At 50.9% G+C, this 26,777-nt stretch overlaps 1 protein-coding gene across 4 annotated transcripts; it reads left to right on the top strand.

The window, feature by feature from the left end:
- The first annotated feature begins 1,553 nt into the window (after positions 1-1,553).
- LOC136300461 (Golgi integral membrane protein 4-like) lies at positions 1,554-25,530 on the top strand. 4 transcript variants are annotated; one of them, XM_066202892.1, is made up of 14 exons: positions 1,554-2,087; positions 6,050-6,124; positions 7,239-7,288; positions 9,425-9,478; positions 13,856-14,006; positions 15,488-15,570; positions 16,746-16,889; positions 17,555-17,800; positions 19,325-19,482; positions 21,555-21,748; positions 21,922-21,989; positions 22,445-22,609; positions 23,829-23,913; positions 25,015-25,530. In XM_066202892.1, the coding sequence occupies exons 1-14, from the start codon at positions 1,901-1,903 to the stop codon at positions 25,038-25,040; spliced, it is 1,686 nt and encodes a 561-aa protein (XP_066058989.1). In that variant the 5' UTR covers positions 1,554-1,900; the 3' UTR covers positions 25,041-25,530. The 4 variants fall into 4 exon arrangements, with proteins under 4 accessions (XP_066058989.1, XP_066058988.1, XP_066058987.1 ...); XM_066202891.1 differs by having other exon boundaries at positions 1,555-2,087; positions 19,325-19,464; positions 23,829-23,900; XM_066202890.1 differs by having other exon boundaries at positions 1,555-2,087; positions 23,829-23,900.
- Positions 25,531-26,777: the final 1,247 nt, after the last annotated feature.

Below are 26,777 nucleotides of genomic sequence, written 5' to 3'. Positions count from 1 at the left end.
AGACAAATGCTGCCACGGAACATCCCGTCAGTGCTACTCTGGTTTTCAGCAAGAGCTGCAGTAATCAGTTAATTCATTAAGGAAAGCCTATAATGTTTAGTGGAAGCTGTACCCAGAGCCAGCCAAATCACCCCGTTTCCAGCAGGCTGAGTCTCTCACCCAAGGTCTGGCAGAACAAATCCACCAAATCCACTTAAAATCCCTGGAGGGAGAAAAAAAAAAATCCTACCATAAAAACGTTACTTTGGATAAATCATAACCTTACAGGAACACTGTGCCTCAGTTTTCCCGACGACAAATGAGGGTGACAGAAGTGCCACTCAGCTAATTCCCAGCGGTGCTGGAAAGCTCATTTGATTAACATTTATGAAACCACCAAGCACGATTCTTAGAGGGGAATTGCTGCTGAAGAACTGTTGTGATTGTTGCTTATTCCCCAGGTGCCTGAAAGAGGGAGCTTGGCAGAATTCCAGAAGAAATATCCTTGTGAGCTCGGATAAAAGATGAGCCAACCTAAGATTCATTACAAACCTGGGCGGGGGATCTCAGAACCCAGGCAAGGCTCCAGGAGCTTTGTCTGTCCCATGAGGTACAAAAATCATGGAATGGGTTTGGGTTGGAAGGGACCTTTAAAGGTCACCACACCTGGGTAAAACCAGTTGGGCTCTGCCAGAAGAGAAGAGCCCACGTTGAGGGCATGTCCAGAGCACCCCGGAATCCCCCATCCCTGGAAATCTCCGGGCTGGACAGGGTTTGAAGCAATCTGGGATAGTGGGAGGTGTCCCTGCCCGTGGCAGGGTAATGGGATGAGCTTTATGGTCCCTTCCAACGCAAACCATCCGGAAGAAGGCAACCTCACAGCTTTCCCCTCGTGCCTTTTATCAGCTCCCATTTTCCCGAGGAGAAACCACAGCTTTTAGCCGGTTTTAAAGACCTCGTGTGAGGATGCTCTCCCGGTTAACCCATTCCCGTGTCCCTCATCCATCCCCCGTTAGCAACAGGTGCCGGCAGCTCATTTGGAGCAGGGAAGGGAACAGGGGTTTAGCTCAGGGGTCTCTCCTCCTCTGTCTCTTCCTAAAAACACTCGTGCAGACCTTCAGAGATGTGGGACGTTGTGGGAATTCGCTCCCGGCTCCGGGCGATGCCGGCTCCCGGCGGCGGCGGAGGGAGAGGCGGGCGGGACCCGGGTGCCCCGGGGGGCGGCAGGGCCCGGGACTCTCGTCACCCCGCTTGTCCCCGGTCCCCCGTCTGTCCCTGCCGGTGCCCGCAGCCCCTCCCGCCGCCGAGGGCGGACTCTCCGCCGCCGCAGCCCGGATGCCGCCGCCGCGTTCCTGGCCGGTCTCCCGGCCTCGCTGCCGCCGCTTCCTCCAGGAGCTGCCGGCGGGGGAAGCCGCGGGGAGGGGGCCCAAGGGCTTCTCCTCCTCCTCCTCCTCCTCCTCTCGCCGGGTTATTTTTTCCGGTGGTTGCTCCAGCGGGGGAGGTGGGAAGAGCCAAAGGCGGCGGTACCCCTTTCCCGCCCCCCCCTCCTCTCTCTCTCTCTCTCTCTCTCTCTCTCCGCCGCAGCACATGGGAAGCAAAAGTTTTCCTCCTCGTCGTCCTGCTGCTCCTGCTCGGTGCCCTCCGCCGGCTGCCCTCGCCCCGCTGCCCCCCCGGGCCGCCCCCCGGCCGCCCGAGGATGCGGCGGCTCCGCTCGGACACCGATGTCCCCGTGGGCAGCGAGGAATAGAGCCCGGCAGGAGCCTCCCCAGGGCTGGCAGGCAGCGAAGGCGAGCCCGCATCTTCCGGAGGGATCCGCGGCTTCGCGGAGGGGAGGAAGGGGCTGCTGCCGGGCGATAAGGATCAGATGCTTTAGCAGCGCCCGAGAAGCAGCGCAGCAGCATCGCCGCGCTCCGGCCCGGCCATGGGCACCGGGATGTGCTCCAGGAGGCAGAAGGGGCTGCTGCAGACCGCCTTCTGCCTGCTCACCGTGGCCTGCCTGGCCTCCGGGGTGCTGCTCTACAGCCACTTGCAGCAGAAGGTGCGGAACGCCGAGGCGCTGGCGCAGAAATACAAACAGCAGCAGGAAGCGCTGTCAGCCCAGCTCCAAGGTGAGTGACCCGCTCTGGGTGTGTGTGTGTGTGCGCACACCCTGCCCCAACTTCTCTCCCTCCCAGCCACAAGCAGGGTGCCCTGGGCGCGTCCAGCTCTCGGCTTTAGGATGCTCTGCCTGTTTCCTTTCCCTCCCCGTTCGGATGTCGGGAATTAGAGCAGCCCCGAGGATGAATTTGCTGCTGGCAGCAAAAAGGGGGATCGGAGCGTGTTGGATCGGCGGGCTCGGCTGCGTCACGTCCATTCCGTTTCTTCTCCCTTTTGGCTGCGAATCTAAACCCCTGTCACGCTAAACGCGAGGCGGTGAAAGCGCAGGGGCTGCTCTGCCATGCGGCTCCGCGCTCTCTGCCCCGTGTGGAAGTGAGCAGAGAGGGAAGGGATCTTTCTCTAAAGTTTGTTGTCACAGCGATGCTGCTGCCCACTGCCTTTTGCGAGGCGATCAACCCACCTCGTTCTCGAGAACCTGATCCTGGACTAAAAAAAAAAACAGTCGCGCCAGCATTTTGGGGCTGATGGATGCTGCAGATTTTTAGCTCCCTAAAAAGAGGGGAAGAGAAGGAGGAGGAGAAAAAGGAAAATTGGTTTTTCTGATCCCTCTGACCAGCACTTGGTTCCTCTGGCAAGAGCTGCCGGAGACCGGAAGGCAAACACAGCGTGCGGATTCCTCCTCCCCCTCTCTCCCCTCATTTGTCCTCCTTACATAAATGCCTCACTGTGGGAAAATGGGATTTTAGCCCACGGGGAGGTGTCGGCAGGGAAGGCTGAGGACACGCGGCTACTCCGCCGCTGAACTCTTATCTCCTTCGTCCAGCCGATCCTTCCAGCCTTGCCCTGTGCCAAGGCGACGGTTCCCGGCAGCTGACACAGGATTTGGAGCCTCCGGAGGGATTTGCTGAGCTCCCCGTGGAGAGGTTTGGTGGGAATGCCCTCGGGGTAATGCTGGAGTGCCCACAGAATGGATAGATGTGGCCAAAAAATGTTCTACTCAAGGTCAAGAGATTATTTAACCCCTTTTTTCCCCCCCAAAAAAGTCACAGTGTTTATACGGGAGCTCTTCCCCAGCTAAAATCAAATGTAAGGTGTCTGTCATGACCTTCGTGGACACATCCAGGGATGTTATCCCTCCAGCCTGAATTGCTGGGCCATTCTGCAGATCTGTGACTCAACCTTTACATCTTTTGGGGTCAAATCTCCTCCCGGTGGTTGTGTGATGCAAATGGAGCATCCCAGCAGGGCTGCTGGTGCCCAGGGCTGCGTGTTCTGTTTGCAGAGTGTGTTGGGGTGTTTGTGTGTGTGTGTTCCTCTCCAGGAAACAAAACCCAGTCACCCTTGGGAATGGATCTAACGTGTGTGCAGGCTCAGTGCTGTTACCTCACGGCTTGGTTCCATCTTTCGCCACTCCACGAGGCGATCAAACACCTCCAGCTCCGTCCCAGCCACGATTCCCACCTGCATCCCGAGTTTGGGATCAGCAGGGCAGCAGTTACCCCACATTCCTCCCTGGTGTGTCAGCATCTCCTGCTCCTCTTGGCCAGAGGGGCTGCTTCTCCGGAGCATGGCAGTGGCAGCCTCAGGGAACCCCAGTCTTGGGACCGACAGGCCAACAACTGAGCCAAACTCGTTTTTCCCACCCAAATATGTGTGAATGGCAGAGCTGCAGCCTGTTGCCGGGATTTCTAACCCCCTGTCAGCCCTTCCCATTCCTAAATACAGTTGTTGTCATGGCTACCCTTTTTTTATTTTGAGAAGACACTCACTTGTCCAACAAATTTAACAAAGGCAAGGCTTCTTTTTTGGTTTGGCTGCTGGGAGAAGCCTGGCAAGGGGCAGATGGGAGTGATACTCGTGGGAGCCTGGCAGGGCAGCGGTGCCCGGCACATCTGGCCGTGGCTCTGGTGCAGTGGCTGCTCCCTGCACTGCTCTGGGGACAAACCCGGGGCTCCAGGCTCTGTCCCTGCACTTGTTGCACGACTTTAATCCCTGTGCGTCCTCTTCTGCACCTGGCCCTGCCTCCTCAGCAAGGGCTTTCATTGTTTCAGCAGCTCCTTTGGCAGCAGGTGACGGTGCCTTAGAGCCGAGTCCTGGCTGGATTCCAGCTGGATTTACACACTGACCACCCTCCGTTCTCTCCTGTAAAAAAAAAAGCAAATTGTTCAAGGCTTCCTGGCTGCCTGGCCTCTGTGCTGCGCACTGCCAGTTTGGACAGATGAGCTGTTGCTGTGTCTCACCACCAAGATGAGATCATCGAATTTTGGATTGTCCTGAGCTGGAAGGGACCCACTGGGATCATCAAAGTCCGGCTCCCGGCCCTGAACACCCCCAGAGCTGAGACACTGCTGTGTGCAGTGCTGGCTCCCTGCTCTGTGTGAAGCTAGACCCACTTTCTCTGGGCTCTGGGGACCTGTAGGAAAGGCAGGAGAGATTAAAACTTTCTCTTCTAGTCACTGGAGGTTACTTCAGTTTATCTGACTTATAAAAAGAGGGTCGGGGAGAGCCAGGTTTTGTGCTGTAAAACTCGGGATTAACAGCTTGTGCTCCGGAGCTGCCCCTGCAGCCTCCCCTGCTCCGGGATGGCCTCGTTAGGATCTGTGGGTGTTAACACAGCCCCGTGCTGGTGGGAAGTTCCCGTCACATCAAAGCCTTGCCCTCAGGAGCTCTGCCAGATCAGACTGCGAGAAAGTCGGATGTGGGAGAGTCGGAAAGTGAGTGCCCAGGGCTCCCAAATCCTCTGGGAAGTGGCTGATGTTCTCAAGCTGACAAATCCCTTGGAAAAGGCTCTCCAGCATGGAGCGAAGAAGCACCCAGGGCCCTTTGTGTGCTCAGCTGGGGAAACCCTCAGGGCGACATCCGAGCAGTCTGTTGGGAAAAGTGCTCCTAAAAATAAAGCTGTCACGGAGGGGAGGAGACGCTTGGACAGCTGCAGAGATGGGTTTGCTGCCTAGCAGGGGGAAGGAAACATCCTTCCAGCTTTGGAGCCACTGCTGGAATGCCGTGGAACAATGGGGTTCAGAGGAAAGCCTGAGTGCAGCGGCCCAGTCCAGGGGAAGCATCTCCATCACTGGGATGTTTGTGTGTTAACAAAGACAAGGAGCCAGCCTGGCTCACCTCTGGCGCTGCCTCTTGAGGGAGGCCAGAAGGGACAGAGGAATTTGCTGCTCCTGAGTGGAGCTGGCAGCGTCCACAAATCCACTTGGAGTGAGAGCATGAGTCACTTGGGGCTCTTGGCTCGGCAAGATTTCAGCAGGGAATGGATTAGCACTGGCTTCATGCATCCCACTGGCTTAACTTTCCTGGAGACTGGAACAAGCGGTCCCCAAAAGTCTTGGCTGTGCAGGGATCTTGGCTCTGGGAGGTTTCTTTCATCACCTCTCCGGCTGAGTGCTGCCCTGGCCCATCTGAGGGCATGAGGAGCCTGCTGGAGCTGAGTGTGGTGGCATTCACACATCACGGCGGCTTCATCACCGTCCTCCTCTGGCACTTCCATTTGTCATGCGGCTGCTCAGCCCTCTCTGCTCTCAGATTTGTGTGTAATGAGCTGCTTGGTTCAGTTTTTCTCAGTGGCCTGGGTTGTGGGAGGGGAAAAAAATCTCTCTCCTGGACTGAGAGCCAGTCAATGGCTGGGCTGTGGAAGGGGAAAAAATCTCTCCTGCATGGTGCTGATGCTTTTCCAGAGCAGGTGACTCTGGCTATTTCAGCCTGGCAGGCGCTTGGCCCAGAAAAACACAATTTAGCCACTGGCCACTAAAGTAGCTCTTGGGCATCACAACTTGGGCTTCGAAACAAAGCCTGAGTGCGAATACTCCCAATTTGTGGGTGAGACTTGTGCGTTTATTGGGAATACCCGTGGTCTGCAGCCCAAATGTCCCCTCCCTGCTGCAGGCGGGAGAATAAATCTGTGGGAGAAGATAAGTGGGGCTAAACTGGGGTTTGTGTCATGCTGTGCCTCCCTCTGCTCCCACAGTGGTGTACGAGCACCGGTCCCGGCTGGAGCGATCCCTGCAGAAGGAGAGAGGGGAGCACAAGAAGACAAAGGAAGGTGAGTCCCGGGCAGAGAAATCCCCAGCTGCCCCCCAAAGCCTCTCCTGCCTCAGCGTGGCTGTCCCTGGGTGGAATTTGGGAGCAGTGAAGTGACGAGCCCGTGGGCAGAGGGTGCTGGCAGGCGGGTTCTGTGCTCTCCTACTCCTGCATTTGTCCTCAGGCCAATCTGGGGGCAACCTGTCGTGGGGTTTGAACACTTCGAGTGCTGCCTAAACCTGGCACCGGACCACGCTTTTTTCTTGGAAAGGTGTCAGCTTTTCTCCCAAAAGTGAGCTGAGGATGCTGAGCTCTACAAGTGCTCGGTGATGTCAGTGTCACTGCCCTCCTGAGCTGATGCACAGGAGGAGACACAAACATGCAGGGCGTGTTAAAGACCATGGAATGCAGCAGGAAGCAGAAATCCGACTCACGTGCCTTTCAGCAGAGCGCTGCGCTCGGGTGTCAGGCCCCTGTGCACCGCATGGCTGGTGGCAACTTAATAAATTGGGTTTTTATCTTTCAAAAGAGGTTGTGTGGGGTGACATCCCTGCCCCTCACTTCCAGCACGCTCTGTGCCTCTGGGTGCTCTATCCAGCCTCCAGGTTTGGCTGCAGTTCTGTGGCTGCCTGCCTGCGGCAGAACTTGCACTTCTCTGCTGCCTCTTTAATTAATTTGTTGAGAAAATGAAGCGCCCTAATTCATGTTACCTCGTCGTGGGACCTTCGTGTTGTAAGAAGCTGGCACAGCTGAGATCGACACATGGGTTTGGCTCTCACAGCACCTTTGGTTCCCCTTTTCCAGACTCATCTCTCATTTCAGAGCGCCCCAAAAAGTTATTCAGCTCCCTTGACTTTTTGTTCGTGAAGCAGGAGATCACCAGTGCACTTGGCTATGGGATGGGAAGGGAAGGGCATTTTTTTGGGGTGGACAGCTCTCGTGGAAAATACTCCCACCTTCCTAAGGGCATGGAATGGTCTCCCAGCAGCATCTGCATTCCAGCTGATTGACTTTGCAGCCTTTTGCTCAGCAAGGGGCTGAGTTCCTTCTTCCCTCCCCCTCCCCTGCAAAAATCCAAACCAGATCCCTGTGAAATTCCAGCTCGTTAAACCACCTCCTTTTCCTCCCGCTTCTAGATTTTTTGGTGTACAAGTTAGAAGCTCAGGAAGCTCTCAACAAGGAGAAGGTAGGTGTGGTTTGTCCCGGGGTCTCTGTGGAACAATGGGAATTTTTTAGTTTTTTTTTCCTGGTGCCACCGGGGCCGTGAGGAGGCAGGGAAGGCTCCGTGTGTGAGTGGTACAGGCTGAACTTTGGCTGACTCCTCTGCTCAAGGAGCGTGCAAGGATTTTCTCCTTCTCAGGGAAAGGGCTGGAGCTGTTTCTGCCCCTTCTCCCAAGCCCAGGAGATGATTCCCAGCCCCTGGGAATTGTGAATTCCATGGGAGAGAAGAGGCGGAATAAACGCAAGGCTCACCATGGGGAAGAGAGGCCATGGTGGTGCTGGGCAAAGCAGATCCATTGTTTTCTGTCTCCGGGGATTGGCAGATGATTTTCACCAGCCCTTGGACTCCCCACTCGGCGGGGAAAAGGAGTCTTCAGTGAGGGCTGGGAAGAAATGCATCCCTGGGATACAGTCTGTCACATTCACTCAAGTTACCAGGCTGGGTTTATTCCTTTCCCGGAGCATCTGTGCGTGAGATGCTGGAGAAGGAGAATCACTTTCAGGCCTCTCTGTGGGTGAATGTCAGCCTGTGACAGAAAAAATCTGATTTTTTTTTAATGGTGGGCAAGCCTCTTGCAATTTGGGCTCATCTGCTGGGGATATTTCAGACTGTATTGAGGATTTATTGAGTATTAATTGAGGGGTTATCACATTAAATTGGGGGTTGCAGTGGCATTTTCTGCATGGTGCTTCGTTTGCACTTTGTGATGCTGCTTCCCTTTGCTCTGAAGTGCCCAAACCCAGATGCCAGCAGGTGTTTTGTGAACCTGCCAGTGCTGGGACTGTCCCCTCTCAGGTGCCACTGCTGCCTTGGGGACAAAGCCTTTGGGCACAGGCAGTGGGTGGTGACGCCACAGCTGCTGTGAGGACATGATGGTGTCTGGGTTTGGAAGGGCAGCTGTGTGCCAGGGAAAGCCAGAACCTCCCTTGGAATGGAGAATACAAACCCACTCCCTCCAAATTATTATGATTTTGAAACTAAGGGGCAAAGGTACGGGAACAGGAATAACAGACCTTTACAAGGATTATTAAAAATAAAAATCACCAAGCAAACAAAGGAAAGAGAACACTGACAGAGTTACATCCTGCATGGCAAGGCACGAGATGGGGTGAAAAGTGGCACCTTGGGGACACAGAGGAGGGAGGTGACCCTCGGTGGGGTGGCTGGAGTGGCACAGACCCCTCTGGAGGGGTCAGGGCTCTGCTCTGCTGCCCTGTGCCAGCTGAGCTCAGTCTGGCTGCTCTCCCCGCTCACAGACTCTGCCTCAGGCTCACTCCATCCCCTGCTGATCCTTTTTTCCTTTTTTCTTTTTTTTTTTTTTTTTTTTTTTGTGGGAACGCTGCAATTTCTGTGTGTGGGTGACAGCCGGAGCTCTGCTGCTTTCTGTGCCTCCCCCTCTGCTGCTGCCAGGAGAGCTCAGCCTTGAGGGATGGGGCTCACTGTGCAAAGCTCCTTCAGCACCGGGCCTGGCCTGGAAAAAGGGTCAAAAGCTGGGGAAAACCACCTGAAATGTCAATTAAGCATAAAATATAAAAATATAGATATACAAATATTTATTCATAATGTTTTAAAATTTTATTTGTTCGTAATTTTTATATAGATACCGTTTTGTTTATATGTTTATAAACAGCAATATATCTTTGTTTATTTATAATTTATCAATATATAAATAAAATATACATAATAAAATATTTTATATATCTTTATAGTAAACAAATACACAAAACATTTATGTAATATATAATATATATTTATAGAATATTATATATTTATTTATAGATTATTATCTATTTTATATAATATATATTTTTTCATTTGTATTTTAATCTATTTATAATAAATATCTATAATAAATCAATTATATTGATTTATTATAAATAAATAGATAAAAAAATGCAATTAATAAGATGCTTGGGAAAAAGCTCTTGGAGAAAGTTCTTTTCCTGCCTTGCATGTCCTGCTGGTCCCCATGGTGGGCTGGTCCCTGCCCCTCCCTGTGGGGGTGAGTTTGGGCGGGTGTTTCTGTGAGTTTTCTCTCCCTCTCTCGGATTTTTCCGGGCTCTAATGGCGCTCTTGGATCTTTTTTTTTTTCCTCCCCAGCAAGACTCCATGAACAGATATGGGGCCCTCAGTTCCCAGCACAAGATCCTGAAGGTAAGGGAGGCTTGGCTGCTGTGTTCGAAGGGATGGAGATTCCTGCCCTGGGGAGGAGATCCGTGTTGTTTTATGGGATGGAAGATACAGGATTCCTGCCCTGGGGAGGAGATCCGTGTTGTTTTATGGGATGGAGAATCCAGGATTCCTGCCCTGGGGAGGAGATCTGTGTTGTTTTATGGGATGGAGAATCCAGGATTCCTGCCCTGGGGAGGAGACCCGTGTTGTTTTATGGGATGGAGAATCCAGGATTCCTGCCCTGGGGAGGAGATCCGTGTTGTTTTATGGGATGGAGAATCCAGGATTCCTGCCCTGGGGAGGAGATCCGTGTTGTTTTATGAGATGGAAGATACAGGATTCCTGCCCTTGGGGAGGAGATCCATGGTGATCCGTGTTGTTTAAAGGGGTGGAGAATCTCAGGATTCCTGTCCTTGGGGAGGAGAACCGTGTTGTTTTATGGCATGGAGGATCCCAGGATTCCTGTCCTTGGGGAGGAGATCCATGCTGATCCCTGTTGTTTTAAGGGATGGACAATCCTGGGATTCCTGCCCTTGCCGTGTTGATCGCCGTTCCTCCCTGACTGCCCCGCTCCAGGGGAGTTCCCTGTTTGTTCTGTGCCAGGTCACAGCTCTCACCCTCACCCTGTCTCAGCGCCAACCTTTGTGCACTTTTATCACACAGGGTTCGGCTGTTTCTCTGGGTCTCCAGGTGTGAAAATGGATTTATTCATTGGACCTCGCCCTTTGGGCTCCTACAAAATATTCCAGTCCATGGAAGAGGCTCAGAGCAGGGCAGCTTATAGCATTTTATAGAGATTTATAGAATTTTATAGCATTTCATAGTATTTTATAACATTTTATAGCTCATCACCTGCTCTGCCTGAGGCATATTTTGATGTTCCATTTTGCTTTTGCTGGAGCAGTGCAAGTGGGGGCTGCTGGGGTGGGGTTTTTTAAAACCTTTTCAGTCTAAAACCTTGGCAGTGAAATGCTAATTTAGCTCTGGGATGGAGAAAGAGGGCTGGGTTCCAGCAGCCCCCAGCACCGCTGGGCTGGATTTCCTGAGCTGAGCCGGACCTCCAGCTGCCTGCCCGGCTTTTTGGATTCCGACGTGGGGAAAAGGGAAGTACAGTTCTGTCTCTTGGGTATTCTCCAGCTCTGTGGGTTCTGGGAACGCTCTGCAACAGCAACATTCCTCTTCATAGCAACTGAGCAGAATGCTCTGCTTTGCTTCTCTCAAGGGGACACTCAGAGCTTTTTTTTTTTTTTTTCCCCTTTTCTCTTGCTTCCTTTTATTGGAAGAGTGGGAAAAAAAATCCTCAAAACAACCCCAACTATCTTTTTTTTTTAAAAAAAAAAAACAACCTACATTTACAGCTGCTGAAAGACAAAACCAGCCCTTGGGACTGAGGGAGATTTCATGTGGGGGAATGTTCTCACTCAGATGGACACGGGAGGTTCCTGGGCTCCTCAAGATACCTGCCCTTGGTGGGACTGACCGGCTCAGGAGAGCTCTGCTGGCAGATAATTCCGTTCTCTGATTAATAATCCCCTGTGGGGTGTTCCAGATCTCCTGCCTGCAGCTTCTCCGGCAGCATCTTGGTGCTCCTGCTGGGGTTTGCCCAGCCCTGCTCCCAGCCAGGCTCAGGAAGCAGCTGGGAGTGCGGCTGCTCCCTGTGCTGGATGAGCAGCAGCCCTGGGTGCTCTGTGACACCTTGGTCGGGGCATTTCTCTCCTTTCCCAGCTCCTGCTGCTGTCAGAGGATGAAAATCTCCTCCCTTCTTCCTGCCTGGGAGCAGTCTGGGGTCACAAACCATGCGCATCACCCTGCAGGCAGGAGAAGGGTGAGAAGTGAATTGGCCCGAGCTGATGAGGACTTAAAATTCTTCGGATTTCACAGGAGTTTCTTGTTTAAATCAAACCTGACTGGCCAATACTGTGGTTTCTGAGGTGTTTGGTATCAAAACGATTTTAGGGAAGTGGTTCCTCTGCAGTGCTTTCAGCCAGGGGCTCTGATGAGAGCTCAAAGTACCTCGGAAAGCCAAAGCAGGACGCTTCACTTCTCTTTATTTTCCCTCCAGATCCTGTGATCTGGTTAACCTGACATCCTTGGCTTTGTTCTGTCTCTGGGACCCCTCCACCTTTTCCTCTGCGCTGCCTCTATTTTTTGGAGCACAGCCACATCCCTTTTAGTGGAGGATAGTTGCTTCAGGGGGAACGCCTGGGCCACAGACACTTTGTTTTCCTGGAGATAAATGCAAGCATTGATAGCATTTAGATTTTTATTTTTTTTTTAATAAGAAATATTTAAAATTTTATTTAATTTTTTCCCCCCCTGGAAGCCTGATTGAAATGGCTGCCCGAGTCCTGAGGAGGGATTGTGTGGCAGGGCCAGGGTTCACCTGAGAGCCACTCGATCTGCATACATAATTGGTGTTGACAAACTGAATGTGGGAAGGAATCTCTCTCCGGGTTACCATGGGAACAACAACAAAAAAAAATAAAAGGAGGTGAATTCTGGTTCAGCGGGTCCCGGCTAAAGGATGTTTGTGTGTGTGTTCTGCAGGAGGGGAGGGCAGAGGAGAGCAGCTTTCCAGCCCACTTCTATCTGCCGAATTCTTGGCCTGCTTGAAATAATCTGTGGTCTTGTGAGAGTCTTGTTACCCTGGAATTGGACGCCTGCGAGCCCCGTGGTGCTGTGGGCTCTGTCAGGATCCCTGCACAAGCTCTCCCTCCTGCTAGAGCAGCTCTGAGAGGTGGCTGGGAGAACTTCCAGCCTGTTGGGAAACAGACCAAGCAGAGGGAAAAGCCCTGGGTGTCCAGGTGTGCGTCCAACACCTGAGGAAGGTCATGGGAATATTTCACCCTGCTCAAAGGTGATTATTTATTCCCACCCCGCAGTGTGCAGGGCTCCGTGGAAAGGAGCAGGGAAGGTCCCTCAGAGGTCTGGGAACTCTGGGAAGGCCCTTGGATTTGTGTTCCAAAGGGATTTGGTTTGATACCAGCAAATTTCACGGCCTGCAATGGATTCCTGCAGGAGCAGCTTCTGTTTCTATCCCAGAAAGGGACTTGCCACCAATTCTGCCCAAAGGAAAACCCCAAAACCTCCTCCCAAAGCAGAGTTTAATTGGTATTTCCCACCTTCCCCTGGACCACTGAGCACAGAGAATGTTTGATGGTGCCTGGGATAACATCTGGGATTTCTGGCTGCTCCACTGGAGGAACAAACATTTCTCCTGCCCTCTCAAGCAACTCATTAAACAGAGTGTCCTGGTTTGGAAAGACACGTGTCTGCTAAGGAAGGCAGGAAGGTGCCAAGCCCCTCCCTGTGAATTTTATAATTTTGAAATTTAGGGGCTCTCAGGCAAAGACACGGGAATAGGAATAACAGTTCTTTACTAGGGAAATAAAATAAAAACGCAGTGGTACAACAAATACAACCCACTGACGGAGTCAGAACACAACCTGACCCCCCGCTGTTGGTCAGGGTGTTGGTGTCAGTCCAATCCAGCCCTCCTGCAGTGCCAGATGTGGTTCTGGTGGAGCAATGGTCCTGTAGGAGGGTCCAGTGGTGCTGAGATGGGTCCGGTCTTTCTCCGGGACTCCAGTGCACACAGGCTGTGCTGCTGTTCTGGATCCCGGGTTTGATCCAGGTGGGAATTCCTGGCTCCTCCCCCTGGGTGGAGCCTCTCCCCATGGAATGATGGAATTGTATCCGCCCTGCAGTGAGCCTCGATGGCCCATGAACAGCAGATATCCCCTGCAGGGAGGATGGGTCCTGGAAGGGATAAAGAACAGGAACCCAGCTGGTTTGAACAGAAGATATTCCCCCGGAATTACGAGGGACAGGTCCTGGAAGAGATAAATAATGCTGCCCCACCTGGTTTGAACAGAAGATATCCCCTGGGAGTTATGAGGGACAGGTCCTGGAAGAGATAAAGAAACCACCTCCCCTTAAACTTAATTTAAGTACAGGTTAAGTACTGCTCAGTTAAATTATGTTAAGTTCTGTTAAGTTTGGGCCCTGTAAAGTTTAGGTTTCTTTTAAGTTTTAATAAGTTTAAGTTTTAAAAAGTTTAGATGACATTAAGTCTATATCCTATTAAGTTTAGGTTTTATTACATGTAAGTTTTCTTAAGTTCATATAAATTAAAATTCTTTCTGCCAACATTTATTCATATCGAGCTTAAGTATTGTTTGATTTTTTTAAATTATTGTTTGATTTTTAAAGTGCTGTTGGAGTTTAAAACCTCCCCAACTGGTTTTTAACAGGTGGCAATAGAATAAATACTTTTGGTTCCATCTTGCACTTCAGCCCAAGACACAGACGTACTTGGCAATGCTAAATCACTCCTCTGACCCTTCTTTTTGTCCCCAGAACCAGCACGACGATGTCAAGAAGCAGCTGCTGGACCTGCAGCTGCAGCACAACAGCCTCAAACTGGAGCACCGTAAGAGCCTGGAGAGCCACGGCCAGAAACTGGCCCAGCTGCAGCAGGAGAAGGAGAGCGAGGTCACCAACCTGCAGGGTGAGCCCGATCAAAACTCGGAAAACACCAGGCTGAGGAAGGACTGGGATCAAGAGAGGGCAGAGATTCCTCTGCAAGCCCCCCCCCCAAAAAACACCCCCAGGAACAATTTTGTGTGGCAGTGTGCAGCGCCTCGGAGCACTGTCCTGCCTCAGGTGGTGCTGCAGGAACAAATCCTGAAAATCCTGACATTTGAGCTCGGGAGCAAAATGAAACACACTTTTTTGTAATCAACGGGGTAGGTCTGTAAAATGCGATTTGATAGTGCGAGTGTTGCAGGCAGTGCTGATCCCTTTAATTCCCAAAGAGTGGGTTTTGTTCAGCTGCTCTTTAATTACATTGTGGGGCTTTTAAGGTTTGCATCTGCTCCTGCTTGATGAGGTCTGGAACATCAAAATCTGTGCTCACGGGTGTTTGGGTTTTCCTCTCTGTGTTCAACAAAGCCCAGTATGATACCTGATGAGCTTTTGGGTTAGAAGGGGGGAAGTTGAGGACAAATAAATGAAACCTAAATATTTGATAGTCTCTGTTCCTGAAATACACATTGTTAGAGGGGAATGGAGGGGCTTTTGTTAGATTGGCTCTCAATGAGAGTTCCACTCTCAGTTTGATGTCAACCCTCACTGCGAGGCAAGAGCACAGCAGCCAACCTCAGTGGCAAAATGTGTCGTCCCAGGGCTGAGTATAAAGAAAGGAAGGCTGTAATCAGAAATATCTGAAATTTTGAGCCGTGTGTGCCATTCAGAGCCCACTGCAGAGACCATCCGGTCATGGAAAAATTCCCAGCCCAGCCCATATTGCCACGGTGTGTGCAGAGAAACCCCAGTGCCTCCTGTTCTGGGGATGTTCTGAGACATCCAGGATCCAAAGTCAGGCTGGGATTTTGGGACACAGCTTTTCAAGCTCTTTTTCAAGCTCCAGCCTGGAGGCTGCAAGGCACAACTGTTCCTTAAAAGCTCAGGAATAAACGTGCCTAAGGACAGAACTATCCCATGATTATTTTCTCTGAGTGGGTCGTGGGGGGTTTTTTTGGGGTTTTTTTGGTTTGTACCATCAAGCAGCAGCTTCTCTGTGCAGGGGGAGGGAATCTGTGGGCCCAGAAGAGCTGGCCAAGCCTTCCTGGGGTTTTTCCTTCAGCTTCCAGTTCTCCCAGGAAGGGGCAGTGACTCCCTGCTCTCCTTTCTCTTCCCTGCAAGGGGGAAGGGAAATAAAAAAGCGAATTATCTGAGTCCAGTGGCAAACACAGCGAGAGCCTGAACTGAGAGCAGGAGTTAGGAAATTAAGATTTTAAGTTAGGAAATTAGGAAGTTAAGAGCGTGGAGAGAAGGAATTCCTGGGAGTGCTGGAAGGAATGGAAAAGAGGTTTGTAATTCCTGGGCTTGGAGAGATCTATGAGGTCAGGAGGAATTGGTGGTGAGAAAGGGAGATGCCACACTTGAAAAAAAAAATCTCTTTTAAGCAAATTTCTTCTTCTCCTGCAGACACGGTGTTTAAACTCAGAGAAGAGAGCAAGCTCCTCAGGAAGGCTCACCTGGAGGTTCACTCCCAGCTCCTCAATGCCCAGGTAACCACCTGGGGTCTGCATCCAGATATTCTCTAGATAATAAATCCAGTTAATAAATAATAAAAAATCCAGATAATAAATCCAGTTACCAGCTGTACTCCAGGGTGCTGAGCTGCCTAAAATGGTGTTGGGAGTGTAGATCCGTTCTGTAAAATTCTCCAGCCTGGAATGTGTTCCTAAATACAGATTTGCTGCACAAAGTGCCTGAATTCCCAGCCCTGGAATGTCTCCCCACATTCCAAACACTTTCCAGGTGATGCTGAATTGATGGGTACAAGTTTTGCATCCACCTGGTTTGTCCTGACTGGAAGCTTCCTACAAATTCACATCCCAGGAACTCTTCCTGGCAGCCTTTTCCCCGTTCCTTTTCTGCTTGCTTTGCTGAGGGGATTTGTTGGTGTTTGTTTTGTTTCTAATGTTAATTTTAAGGTCACATTTCAAGGGGAAGAACTGAAATCAACAGAGCCTGCTCAGGAATTAATTTCCTGCTAAACTTTGCTTGCTGCTTGGAAGTTTTCCTACTCTGCCCAGTCCCTAATTTGGTGCATTTCCAGGTACCCTGGCAAGCACATGAAAAGGTCTCCCCTCTCCATTTCCTATAAATAGCCAGGGTGGAAATGAGGAGCTTTTCCTGAGTGGCTTTTTCAAGCCCTACTTTCCAAGGGGTTGGAAGATGAAAGAAAAAGAAGCTGCAGGAGAGAGAGGAGACTTGCATTTGCTTACCCAGCCCAGGAGAATCGATTTTTCCTTTGTCTTGCGAAGTAAATTGGATTGTCAAGTAGGATTATGCCAATTCTTGTCAGCCCCGCTGGGATGAGCACATGCAGGGGGAAATGCCTCCGCTGGAAGGAAATGAGGAGAGCTGGAGGCACAGCTCAGAGCGGGACACAATCCTTGCGCCAAGGCAGGAGTTAATCCACGGCTCCTGCGCTGAGCAGCATCAGGAAAAGAATCAGGGTAAAAGTGCAGTAAAATAAGAGGCAGGAGTGGCAAAAGGGGATTACAGAAATCCGGGTTTGCCACTGATGGCTGTGAATCTTCTCCAACTTCCATGCGCATAAAATAAATCTTTTCTTTAAAACGGACCTCTGGCAAACAAACGAGGAGGGGCTGCTCCCAGCAGGGAGAGGTTTAACCCCGTGTGAGATTTCTCTGTGTCCTTCTCCCCACCTCAGGCCCAGATGGAAGAGTTCAGGCAGCTCAAGGAAGCTCTCCAGAAGATGCCAGGCTTGAGAGGAGGAGGAGGAGGAGGAGGAGGAGGGAAGGGGCAGCAGCCCCTGGTGCCAGCCAGCAGCCAGCTGCAGCCCGGGAGGCAGAAGGTGTGGTACCCCCAGGGATAAATGTTATTACAGAGATGGTTAAGATACTTGTATTTTTTAATGTAAAATAGTTGAATTTTTATTTATATAGTTTATATTTATAGGAATGTTAGAAGGCGCCGTGTTTGAAATTAATTGGTTAGTAATTTATTGAGACTTAGTTGATCGGTTGGTAACGGTGAGTGCGCACGTCTATCAAATCTTTTTCCTGAAATAGTAAGGCTTGATGTTACAAGGTTTTTCTTTTATAAGGTTTTAATAATAGAATATAATACAATATATCATATATAGCATATATAATATAGATAATATATATTATATTGTTATTATATATTATTATATTATATATAATTAATATGTATATTTTTATATTCTATATGAACATTATATATTTTTCTATGATATTTTATTCTATATATTTTATATAGATATGTGGAAATATATATTATATAGAATATATTATAATACATACAGATTATATAATAGAAATAATGTATTTTATATGATTATATAAATGAAATATTTTAAATTTCTATATTATTATATACATTATAGAACAATATACACAATGTTATGCTATAATATAAAATATAATATTACATCCTATGATACAGTAAAATAACAAAGCTGAGACTCTGCTCCTGTCCTCTTTCCATCCCCCGCAGGTTTTCCCGGCCAGCCAGGAGCACCGTCCCGCTGTGCCCTCCTCGCTGCCCGCCGCTCAGCATCCCCCAGCCCAGGGCTCGTCCCTCCTGGCCGTCCCCCGGCCCCCGGCACAGGTGACCCCCAGCCCGGCAGCCGCAGCCCGCGGTGCCCCGTGGCTGCCGGAGGCGGTGCCGGCGTGGCCAGCCCGGCACGGGGACGGTGCCGCCGCCCGCTTCACCCGCACCATGAACAGCCTGCCCAGCCCCGTACGTCCTGCGAGGGTTTATCTGTGTGCCCCGGGCTCGGGGCAGCTCAAATTGTGGGGTTTGTGGTGTCCTGAGTCCCACCGCCCGCTTCACCCGCACCATGAACAGCCTGCCCAGCCCCGTACGTCCTGCGAGGGTTTATCTGTGTGCCCCGGGCTCGGGGCAGCTCAAATTGTGGGGTTTGTGGTGTCCTGAGTCCCACCGCCCGTTTCACCCGCACCATGAACAGCCTGCCCAGCCCCGTACGTCCTGCAAGGGTTTATCTGTGTGTCCCGGGCTCGGGGCAGCTCAAATTGTGGGGTTTGTGGTGTCCTGAGTCCCACCGCCCGCTTCACCCGCACCATGAACAGCCTGCCCAGCCCCGTACGTCCTGCGAGGGTTTATCTGTGTGCCCCGGGCTCGGGGCAGCTCAAATTGTGGGGTTTGTGGTGTCCTGAGTCCCACCGCCCGCTTCACCCGCACCATGAACAGCCTGCCCAGCCCCGTACGTCCTGCGAGGGTTTATCTGTGTGTCCCGGGCTCGGGGCAGCTCAAATTGTGGGGTTTGTGGTGCTGTGAGCCCCGCTGCCCGCTTCACCCGCACCATGAACAGCCTGCCCAGCCCCGTACGTCCTGCGAGGGTTTATCTGTGTGCCCTGGGCTTGGGGCAGCTCAAATTGTGGGGTTTGTGGTGTCCTGAGTCCCGCCACCCGCTTCACCCGCACCATGAACAGCCTGCCCAGCCCCGTACGTCCTGCGAGGGTTTATCTGTGTGTCCCGGGCTTGGGGCAGCTCAAATTGTGGGGTTTGTGGTGTCCTGGGCAGTGCTGAGGGGTTAGCTCACTGAGGGGTTGGTGGTGTGGTGGCCAGGTTCAGGGGAGTGGGTTCTTCTGCCAAGGCTGCAAAGAGTGAAGAATCATCAAAGCAGCCCCTCCAGCCTCCCTGGGTGATTGAGAGGGGGTCATGGACAGCAAATCGCCACAAAAACAGTAATTGCCGTGTGGCTGTGTTGGATTATACCCTTTTCTGACCCAGAGATGAGGCAACTGAGAGGCGTTTTAAAAACTTTTATTCCATTTTCAGTCTCATGTGAAGGGTGAGACAATACAGATGTTACAATTCACGCCATCACAACCAGAAGCCAAACTATTTTCTAATTACAATCCATCATAAGCGTTTCTTGGCCTATCAGCTTTTGCCACGCAATGCTGTCAATGCCTTAAAGCCAACCATCCAAATGGCTGGACTTTGATTACAGTCACGTCGATGTGGGGAGGGTTTTGTTTTTCCACTTTTATTTTAGAGGCGGTTTTGTTGTTCCTCTTTCCTTGGAGATTCGCCTACTCCAGACAAACGTGGGTCACGTGGGATCTGAATTATTCCTTGCTTTGGCTGCGTTAAAGGGGGAGTCTTCTACTGCAGGATGGTTTTATCTGGAGCACTTCAGGATGTTTGCTCTTTGACACAGGATGTTCTGCCCCCATAAACCTGTGCAGGTTTGGGGGTGGTTGATGTCCCAGGTGCCCGCGTGTGTCTCCTCTGCAGGACGTGAAGATGGTGATGCACATCCAGGTGCAGAGCCACGAGGAGAGCCAGGCTCCTGGGCTGTCCCTGGCTGAGCCAGGACAACCTTCTCCAGCAGAAAAACCTCCAGTGCCAGACAGCCGCCACTCAGCAGGGAACAGGCAGGTGCAAATGCAAAGGTTGGTGACACAAAACTCTTCTGCTCTCAGTGTTTGGGGTGAAGAGGCCCAAAAGGAGCACCCCAGGTCTCTCTCGTGTTTATTGTGGGTTCGCTTGAAAGATGGTTGGAGGAACAGCCTTTTTTTGGTGTGTGGCTGGTACTGGTGGAATTCTTGGGAGTCTAGGCAGAGCACAGGATCCAGTGGATGCTGTACAGACACTGGGGAAAAGCATTTATTGTCTCAGCAGCGCTGGCAGGAGGCTGCTCTGTTCTGCAAAAGGAAGAAAATGTCTCTTCTGTGGCTGCAATTCATCAAAGCCTGGCCACAGTCCAAAAAAAAGTGAGCTCTGAAAACAGTGCTTCCTCCTTTAACTTATTTATCCCCTGTGTGTGTGCAGGTCGTGCCTGTTCAGTTTATTGGAGCAAACAGGATTTCATTTCTGTTTTATCTGCAGAGGAAACTTCTGGATTTCATTCTAGACTCAGCCTGTTCCTGCTCTTTCTTCTCTTCTATTTTTGGCTGTTGGCTTAACCTGTGGCCTTTCCAGAGCAGAGACTGTGCTTTGCTTATTTCTTTAAATGGCCACGTCCTCCCCAAAGTGCTGTGATGAATCGCATCTGCAGGCACACAGCAGGAACAGCTCAGGGGATGTTGTGGTTGTGATGCCTTTTTGGGGCTACCTAAAACCAGAGGCCAGAGAAAATTAGGAGAATAAAAACCAGTTGTATCTATTGAATAAGTTGTATTTATTGAGGGGCCTTCAGGTACATTTAGGGCAGGTGAAGCCCAACCCAGAAATGGAGCACGGGTTTTCACACTTTTAGAAGTTTGGGCCATTTGCAGATTGGGGGTTAATCTTCCAATTAGGCAGAAAATGCAAATACTGATTGGTTTGGCAAGGGATCTCGGCGAGGACAGGGATCCTGGGGTGTCTGCTGTGCTTTGCTTTTCCTGGAGCTATCACCAAGGAATTCCAGAGCAGCTGGAGGCTGCTGTTTACACGGGCTGAGATTTGTGATAAGGAGCACAGAACCCAACCCTGCCAGAGCCAAGAGCAACAACAGGGCTGAGCAGAGCCCAGAGGGGCCCCACATCCAGGAGCTGCTGCCCTGGGAGGCTCTGACCAGCACCTTCCAACCTGCGTTTTGATGATTTTAGAATGAGGAAGTCTGAGCTGAGGGCTGGGTGGTGATTTTTCTCACTGAAGGGTTTGTGTGCTGGCTTAAAAAGCTGCTAAAGTTAAAACCACTTCTTCTTTCCAGCAATTAAAAACTGAAATGTCTTAAGCAGACTTTTAAATCTCATTTGTTTGTCTGCTGGCCTCAAGAGCTGCTGAAGTTAAGGCCACTTGTGCTTTCCATCAGTTAAAAACTGAAATGTCTTAAGCAGACTTTAAAATCTCATTTGTCTGTGTGCTGGCCTCAAGACCTTCTAAAGTTAAGGCCACTTGTCCTTTCCAGCTGTTAAAAACTAAAATGTCTTAAACAGATTTTTAAATCTCATGTAGAGGACAGGCTGGAGGCAGCAGTCAGCCTGCTTGGAATTTGCTGTAACTTGCTGGGGTTAAAAGGTTTTGCTTCACTTATTTTTGAGTCCCTGTCACTGGGGTTTCGTCCCTCCTTTTCTTCTGAAGCTGCCCCTCACTAAGGCTCTTGAGGTATTTGGGAAGCATTCATTTTAATTTAGGAGCATCTTCATTTTCCATGAAGTCGGAACAACGAAGAGGACTTGTGGTTTTGATATTTTTAAACCCTTAGATGTGTGTGTTTGGGTATGAATAAGAACCTATTTAGAATTGGGCGTGATTGCTATGTGCATGTCACTGTCATATGAATAACATTAAGGGAGTTCTACAATAAATTGTATTTACAAAGCAGACTTTATTTCATACTATGTGGCATATTAAATGTTCTTTTCCAAGCAGATATCGCAGTAATTAATACAACCTGCTAGTTTTGACAAAAAAAAAAAAAAAAGTTAAATTAGGCCAAACTCCTGCACGTGCTGGAGTATCTTTTTCTCTCTTCTCGCCATTATGAAATAGTTTTCTGGAACATTTACTGAGGCTGGGGGGTTGTGTTTGCTTGCAGCTGGAAGGAGCTCGTTAGCAAGGTGAACGCCCAGATGGACGAGGAACAAGCCCGTGGGTACCCCAAGAACCTTCAGTTTGCCCCCAAGGCCGGGCAGAAGGTGCAGAGAGGCAGCCCCCAGCCCCCCAGCCCCAGGAGAGGGGCAGAGCAGGCAGCAGAGAAGGACAGGGTGGATGAGGAGGAGCTGGAAATGGGTATGGAAATGGTTTCCTTTGTGGTGTTTGTCTGCACACAGTCACTGAGCATGGCTGCCCCAGGCTGGTTGAGATAAACCAGTAAACTGGTGGCAGTGGGTTTAAGGAGACCCCACTGACTGTCCCTGTCCCTTGTCCCTGTCCCTTTCCCTGTCCTGTCCCATCCCTGGCAGATGCAGGAGTGATCGACAGGGAGGAGAACGTGCCCTCGCAGAAAGACGCCGTGGTCCAAGAGCCCATGGTGAGTAACCACAGCACCACAAACCCACTCCAAGGGTTGGAAAGGACCTTAAAGCTCATCTCATCCCACCCCCAGCCACGGGCAGGGACACCTTCCAGCATCCCAGGGTGCTCCAAGCCCCGTCCAGCCTGGCTGTGAAAAGTTTTCAGCTTTTCGTCCTGCCACGTTTCATCTGCAGCTCTGCTCTGAGAAAGAGCAGATGCAACTCTGGCTCGGAATAAGAGACCAAGAAGTCAATAACTACCCAGAAATTTCTGTAACGTGCAGCTCCAACCTCCTTGGGTCTGGAGGGATAACAAAGACTGGTTTGGGGAACTTTTTAACAAACACTGACAGGCTTGGAGAGGTGCAACCAAGTGCTCCAGGCCAGTGCTCCTGCTTGCTGGGGGAAGGCATCTTTGGGCCTCCTGAGGGAATATCCTGCCAGCTATTCACAAGAGGCTTTTCTTGTCCAGATGCCAGATGATGCTGCAGACCCTGCCCAGGACCCCAATAACCAAGGTGAGGATGAGTTTGAGGAGGCGGAGCTGGAGAGACCTGACTTCGAGGAGAAGGTGGGAGGCTCGGAGAAGTTTAAGGAGCCCAGCGTTAAAGAAGAGTCCAAGGAGAAGCCACCAAAGGTGACTGACTGGGGACAACCAGCAGGGCCAGCGAGGGATCCCCAAGCTGGGGATGGGTGGGCAGAGAGCTTCAGGACTGAAGGGGAAACATCAGATCCCTGGGTGGATCCCTAATCCCACTGCGAGGGTGTGGCAGGCAGGAGAAAGCTCTTTGGCAGGTTGGTCAGAACCAACCTGTTTTTTCTTCCACTGATTGTGATGGAGCTTGAAATTTACACTTCGCGGGACTTTGCGGCTCTTTGTTTTGATCCTGCTTGTGTTTCTCACCAGTACAATCAGCTGTGCAGGTCCAGCTCTGGCAGGGAGTGGAGCAGAATTAAGCAAAGGTGCCAGAGGTTAGGAAATTCTCTTTTACCAAGTGCTAGAGCTTGCTCTGGCCTCGTCCTCTCTGCTTTTTGAAGTCCCCCCTGGCACTTGCAACACCTTTAGGGATGGAGAGATGTGGAATAAGGGATGGCTCCCTCCCAGGTGTTCCTGCAGGGGGGCTGGGACTTTTCACGCACTTGGGACCAGCACCAGAGACAATAATCTGAGTCTGTGCCCTGTCCAAGGCTCCTGGCAGCGGTGATATCGTGTGAGAGCTCTGCCTCCTTGTTTGCCTCCTTGCAGAAGGAATCCATTTATTTCACAAAGTGTTTCTTGCTGCCTGAAGCCAGGCTCTGCATCAGGGAAACGTTCATTTGTTTTGACAAGCAGCTGAACGTTGCTTGTTTTAAAAATAGGAGTGTTTTATCTGTCAGGCTCTAAAATCATGATTAATAGTGGGATTAAGAAAGAAAAAAAAAAAAAAAAGCAACCCAGGCCAATGAAATCAAACGAGAGAGATGCTGGCATCAGCAGAGCAACACCTCCTTGAGATTAGTGAAAATGTGGAAAGAATTAGTGACATAAATACCTGAATCAGATCTGGCTGTGCTGTGCTCCCTAAAGCTCTACCCTAAATAACTCAAAGTTTTTCAGTTGCTTGAGGCAACAGCCCTGGGGCCCTCCTGCTGCAGGAGAGACCTCTCTCTCCAAGTGGAAGGAGCTGCCAGCAGGTGGGAAAAGAGACTGGATGGGAAAAAAAAAATAAATGGAGTTTGTGTTGCCTGATTGTCCCTCTGCTCCCCCTGATCCAGCCCCGACTTCCAGACCTGGGGCTGTGATCCAGGGAGTTGGCCCTGGCAGGGAATGGGAGCAGGCTGGGGCACTCCCAACCGTGCCTGGCTGTGTTTTTCAGGATGCTGGCAGAGCTGCCAAGCCCAGGGAAGACCCACTGGAGGACTACCAGGAAGATCAGGAGCAAGAAATTGTACGACACCAAGGTTCTTCCTCTTTCCCTCTCTGGTGTGGCGTCACCTGGGCGTGTTGGCAGCTGGGGGGGGGACTCAGATTTTAGGGAGCCAGATGTGAGCAGGGACTCCAGGTCTGCCTCTGGCTGCTCTGGGAGGTCTCCAGAGCAAACCTGGAGCTCACTGCTCCCTTTTCCAGGTGTTCAGAGCACCCTTTGTGCTCTTTTTGTCCCCTCCTCCTTTCTGTCTGCATCCACCTGCAGCAGCTGGGCTGTGGGATGCTTCCCAAAGAGCAACTGGGAGGAAGCACAGGAAGAATTACAGGAGGGAGGACTCACAGGAGGAATCACAGGAGGGAGAAATCCCAGGAGAAATCCCAGGAGGAATCCCAGGCTGTGCCAGTGCAGCCAGGCCAGATCAGTATTTTTCAAGCATGAGCTAGGGAGGATCACCCTGGTACCTTCTGGCTCACAGAGATAGAAATGAATCCTCTTCCAGTCTCATTCATTCTCTCCCTGCCCTTTGTGAGTGGCTCCTGAGGGGGTTTTTTTTCTGCAGTTTCCCCAGCTGAGGGTTTGGGCTGCCTGCTGGGAATGGAGGGAATGGGGAAATCAGGGGTGGGCAGAGCAGAGTTGGTGTCAGGTCTCATTTCCCTGAGGGAATCCAGGCCTCTCTGGGTGTCTACAATGGATGGTTGGAGCTCAAATCATCCAGGAGGATGATTTTATGGAGGCTGTGCTGGCTGCTGCATGTCCCGGGTGGGGTTTGTGACCCAGTTTTCAATGTGGTGGATGTAAAATACCAGCTCCTCCTATCTGCCCCTCACTCTGCTCCTCATGCAGCAGAGGCAACGGGCTGAGATGTCAGAGTTGCATTGAGCTGCCAGGATATTCAATGTGCTTCAAACACCCTGGCTGACCACGGCAACACCTCTGTGTCCTGCCAGTGACACCTAAAGGTGCCTGGCAGAGGTGGGTTCTTCCCTGGCTTCCCAGGTTTCCGAAGCTGGGCTGGTTTGGTGGGACAGTTCTTGGGGACAGCGCGGTGTGCTGTGATTTAGAGTCTCCTTCTCCAGCATTTCCTTTTTGCTGATTTTTTTTTTTTTCCCTTCCTGGCTGTTCCCTGTGCCTGCAGGAGGATCATGGAGGGGAGGTGGATGACAACGATGACCTGGAGCTTGTCCAAGAGCAGAAGGACCGTGCGGGAATGCAGGGAGCCGCTGGCAAGAAGGATGACTACTTCTGAGAGCTGCCGAAGGGAAAGGGGACGCTCCAGGAATGAGGGGATGGGAACTGGCTCCTCAATTAAACACTGCCCAGGACAAAGGCAGGAGGAGGGAAGTCTCTGCAGCCCTTGCAGGGGGGTGTCAGACCACAATTCCATCTCGGCGTGGGGCCGCTGCCGCCTCCCCGGGCGACTGGGGGATCTCTCAGCCTGGGAATGATCTGATCCTGCTGCTTTCCTTAGAAGCACTTTTTCATTTCCTGTGTTCTTCGCCCTCTTTGTTTTTCACATCCCCTTTCGGAGAGGGGTTTTCAGGTTGGTTTTGGGGGGTGTTTATCACCCCCCCTAGGCAGCAGAGAGGTGCCTGAGCTGCTCCCTGGACTCACTGGACTGATCTCCAATACAAAGGAATCTTGTCTTCATAAATTACTTTGCTCACCAATGTTTCTTTAGCACGCCCTTCGCTCCCCTCCGAGCAGGGTGGGGAGGGAATCAGAGGAAATTTCCTGTTCTTTGTCTGGAGCTGCACCAGCCATGGCCAGCAGTGTGTGTGTGTGTGTGTGTGTGTGTGGATGTGAACACCTGCACCACCTCCTTGGTGCAGAGACCCCTCCAGAGACTTGGAGCAGACCCTTGCAGAGTTCTCCTTGCCTTGCCTTTGAGCTGTGGCAGTCCTGCTGGGCTGGGAGTGTCCCCATGGAATGCCGTGCGTCGAGGTGAGGGCTGGCCTGAGCTGAGAGAGGCTCTTCCCCATGGGGGACAGGGACAGCCACACCAAGAAATGGTAAAAAAAAAAAGAGGAATATTTGCAGCCCAACGAATGCATTTCCAACCTGTTTGGCTTATTTCCAGTCTCCCAACATTTGGCAGGGAGCTAAGGTGAATTTTGCTTCTTCTAGACAGGCTTTAATCAACAAGCTGAGTATTGTTGATGCAGTAGATTGAATGCTGTGGTACTTTACTTGGCCTCCAAAAGACATCTTGCCTGACCTCAGGGACAAAGAAAGAACAGCCAGGCGGAGTTTAAAATGAGAATGGGCTTAATCACGAGATCTCAAAGCCCAGAACCTGTTCTAAGTGGTAAGAACAGGGCAGAGCTGTCCCACTCCCTGCCCTGTGCCAGAGCCCTGTGCCTGAGCTGTTCTGCTTCCTCATCACCACGTTGGGAATCCCAGACTCGGGGACCTCAGTCATCAAACACAGCTTGTGGCCAATGTCATCACCTGGTAAAAAAAACAAAATTAGAGGATCTTTGTTCTCTATTTGAATTAGTTGAGCTCTTTTTAATCCCTTGTTTGTGGCATATTTTTGCAAGCACTTTTTAGACACTGGGGAAAACACTGTTTATTTCCCAACAAGCTCAGCCTTGTTTTGTTCTGACAGCATTGATTATTTTTATTTCCGCTGGTTGTAATGGAGCTTGAAATTTCCATTTGTTAGGACTTTTTGGTTCTTTGTTTTGATTCTGCTTGTGTTTCTTACCAGTACAAATCAGCTGTGCGAGTCCAACTCTGGCGTGGAGCGGAGCAGAATAAGGAAAGGGACAATTTCAGGAAATTATCCTTTAGCCAAATGCCAGAGCTGCTCATGGAGCCCAGTGAGGAGCTCACTACAAAACTCTGGTGGGGTTTAAGCTATCCAAAATGCCCTGAGATGGTTAAAGCTGCGTTGGT

Source organism: Chamaea fasciata, unplaced genomic scaffold, assembly GCF_029207755.1.
Source record: "Chamaea fasciata isolate MVZ Bird 193981 ecotype frontalis unplaced genomic scaffold, bChaFas1.0.hap1 SCAF_23, whole genome shotgun sequence".
Lineage (NCBI taxonomy): Eukaryota > Metazoa > Chordata > Aves > Passeriformes > Sylviidae > Chamaea > Chamaea fasciata.
This window is presented reverse-complemented; position numbering and strand designations above follow the sequence as displayed.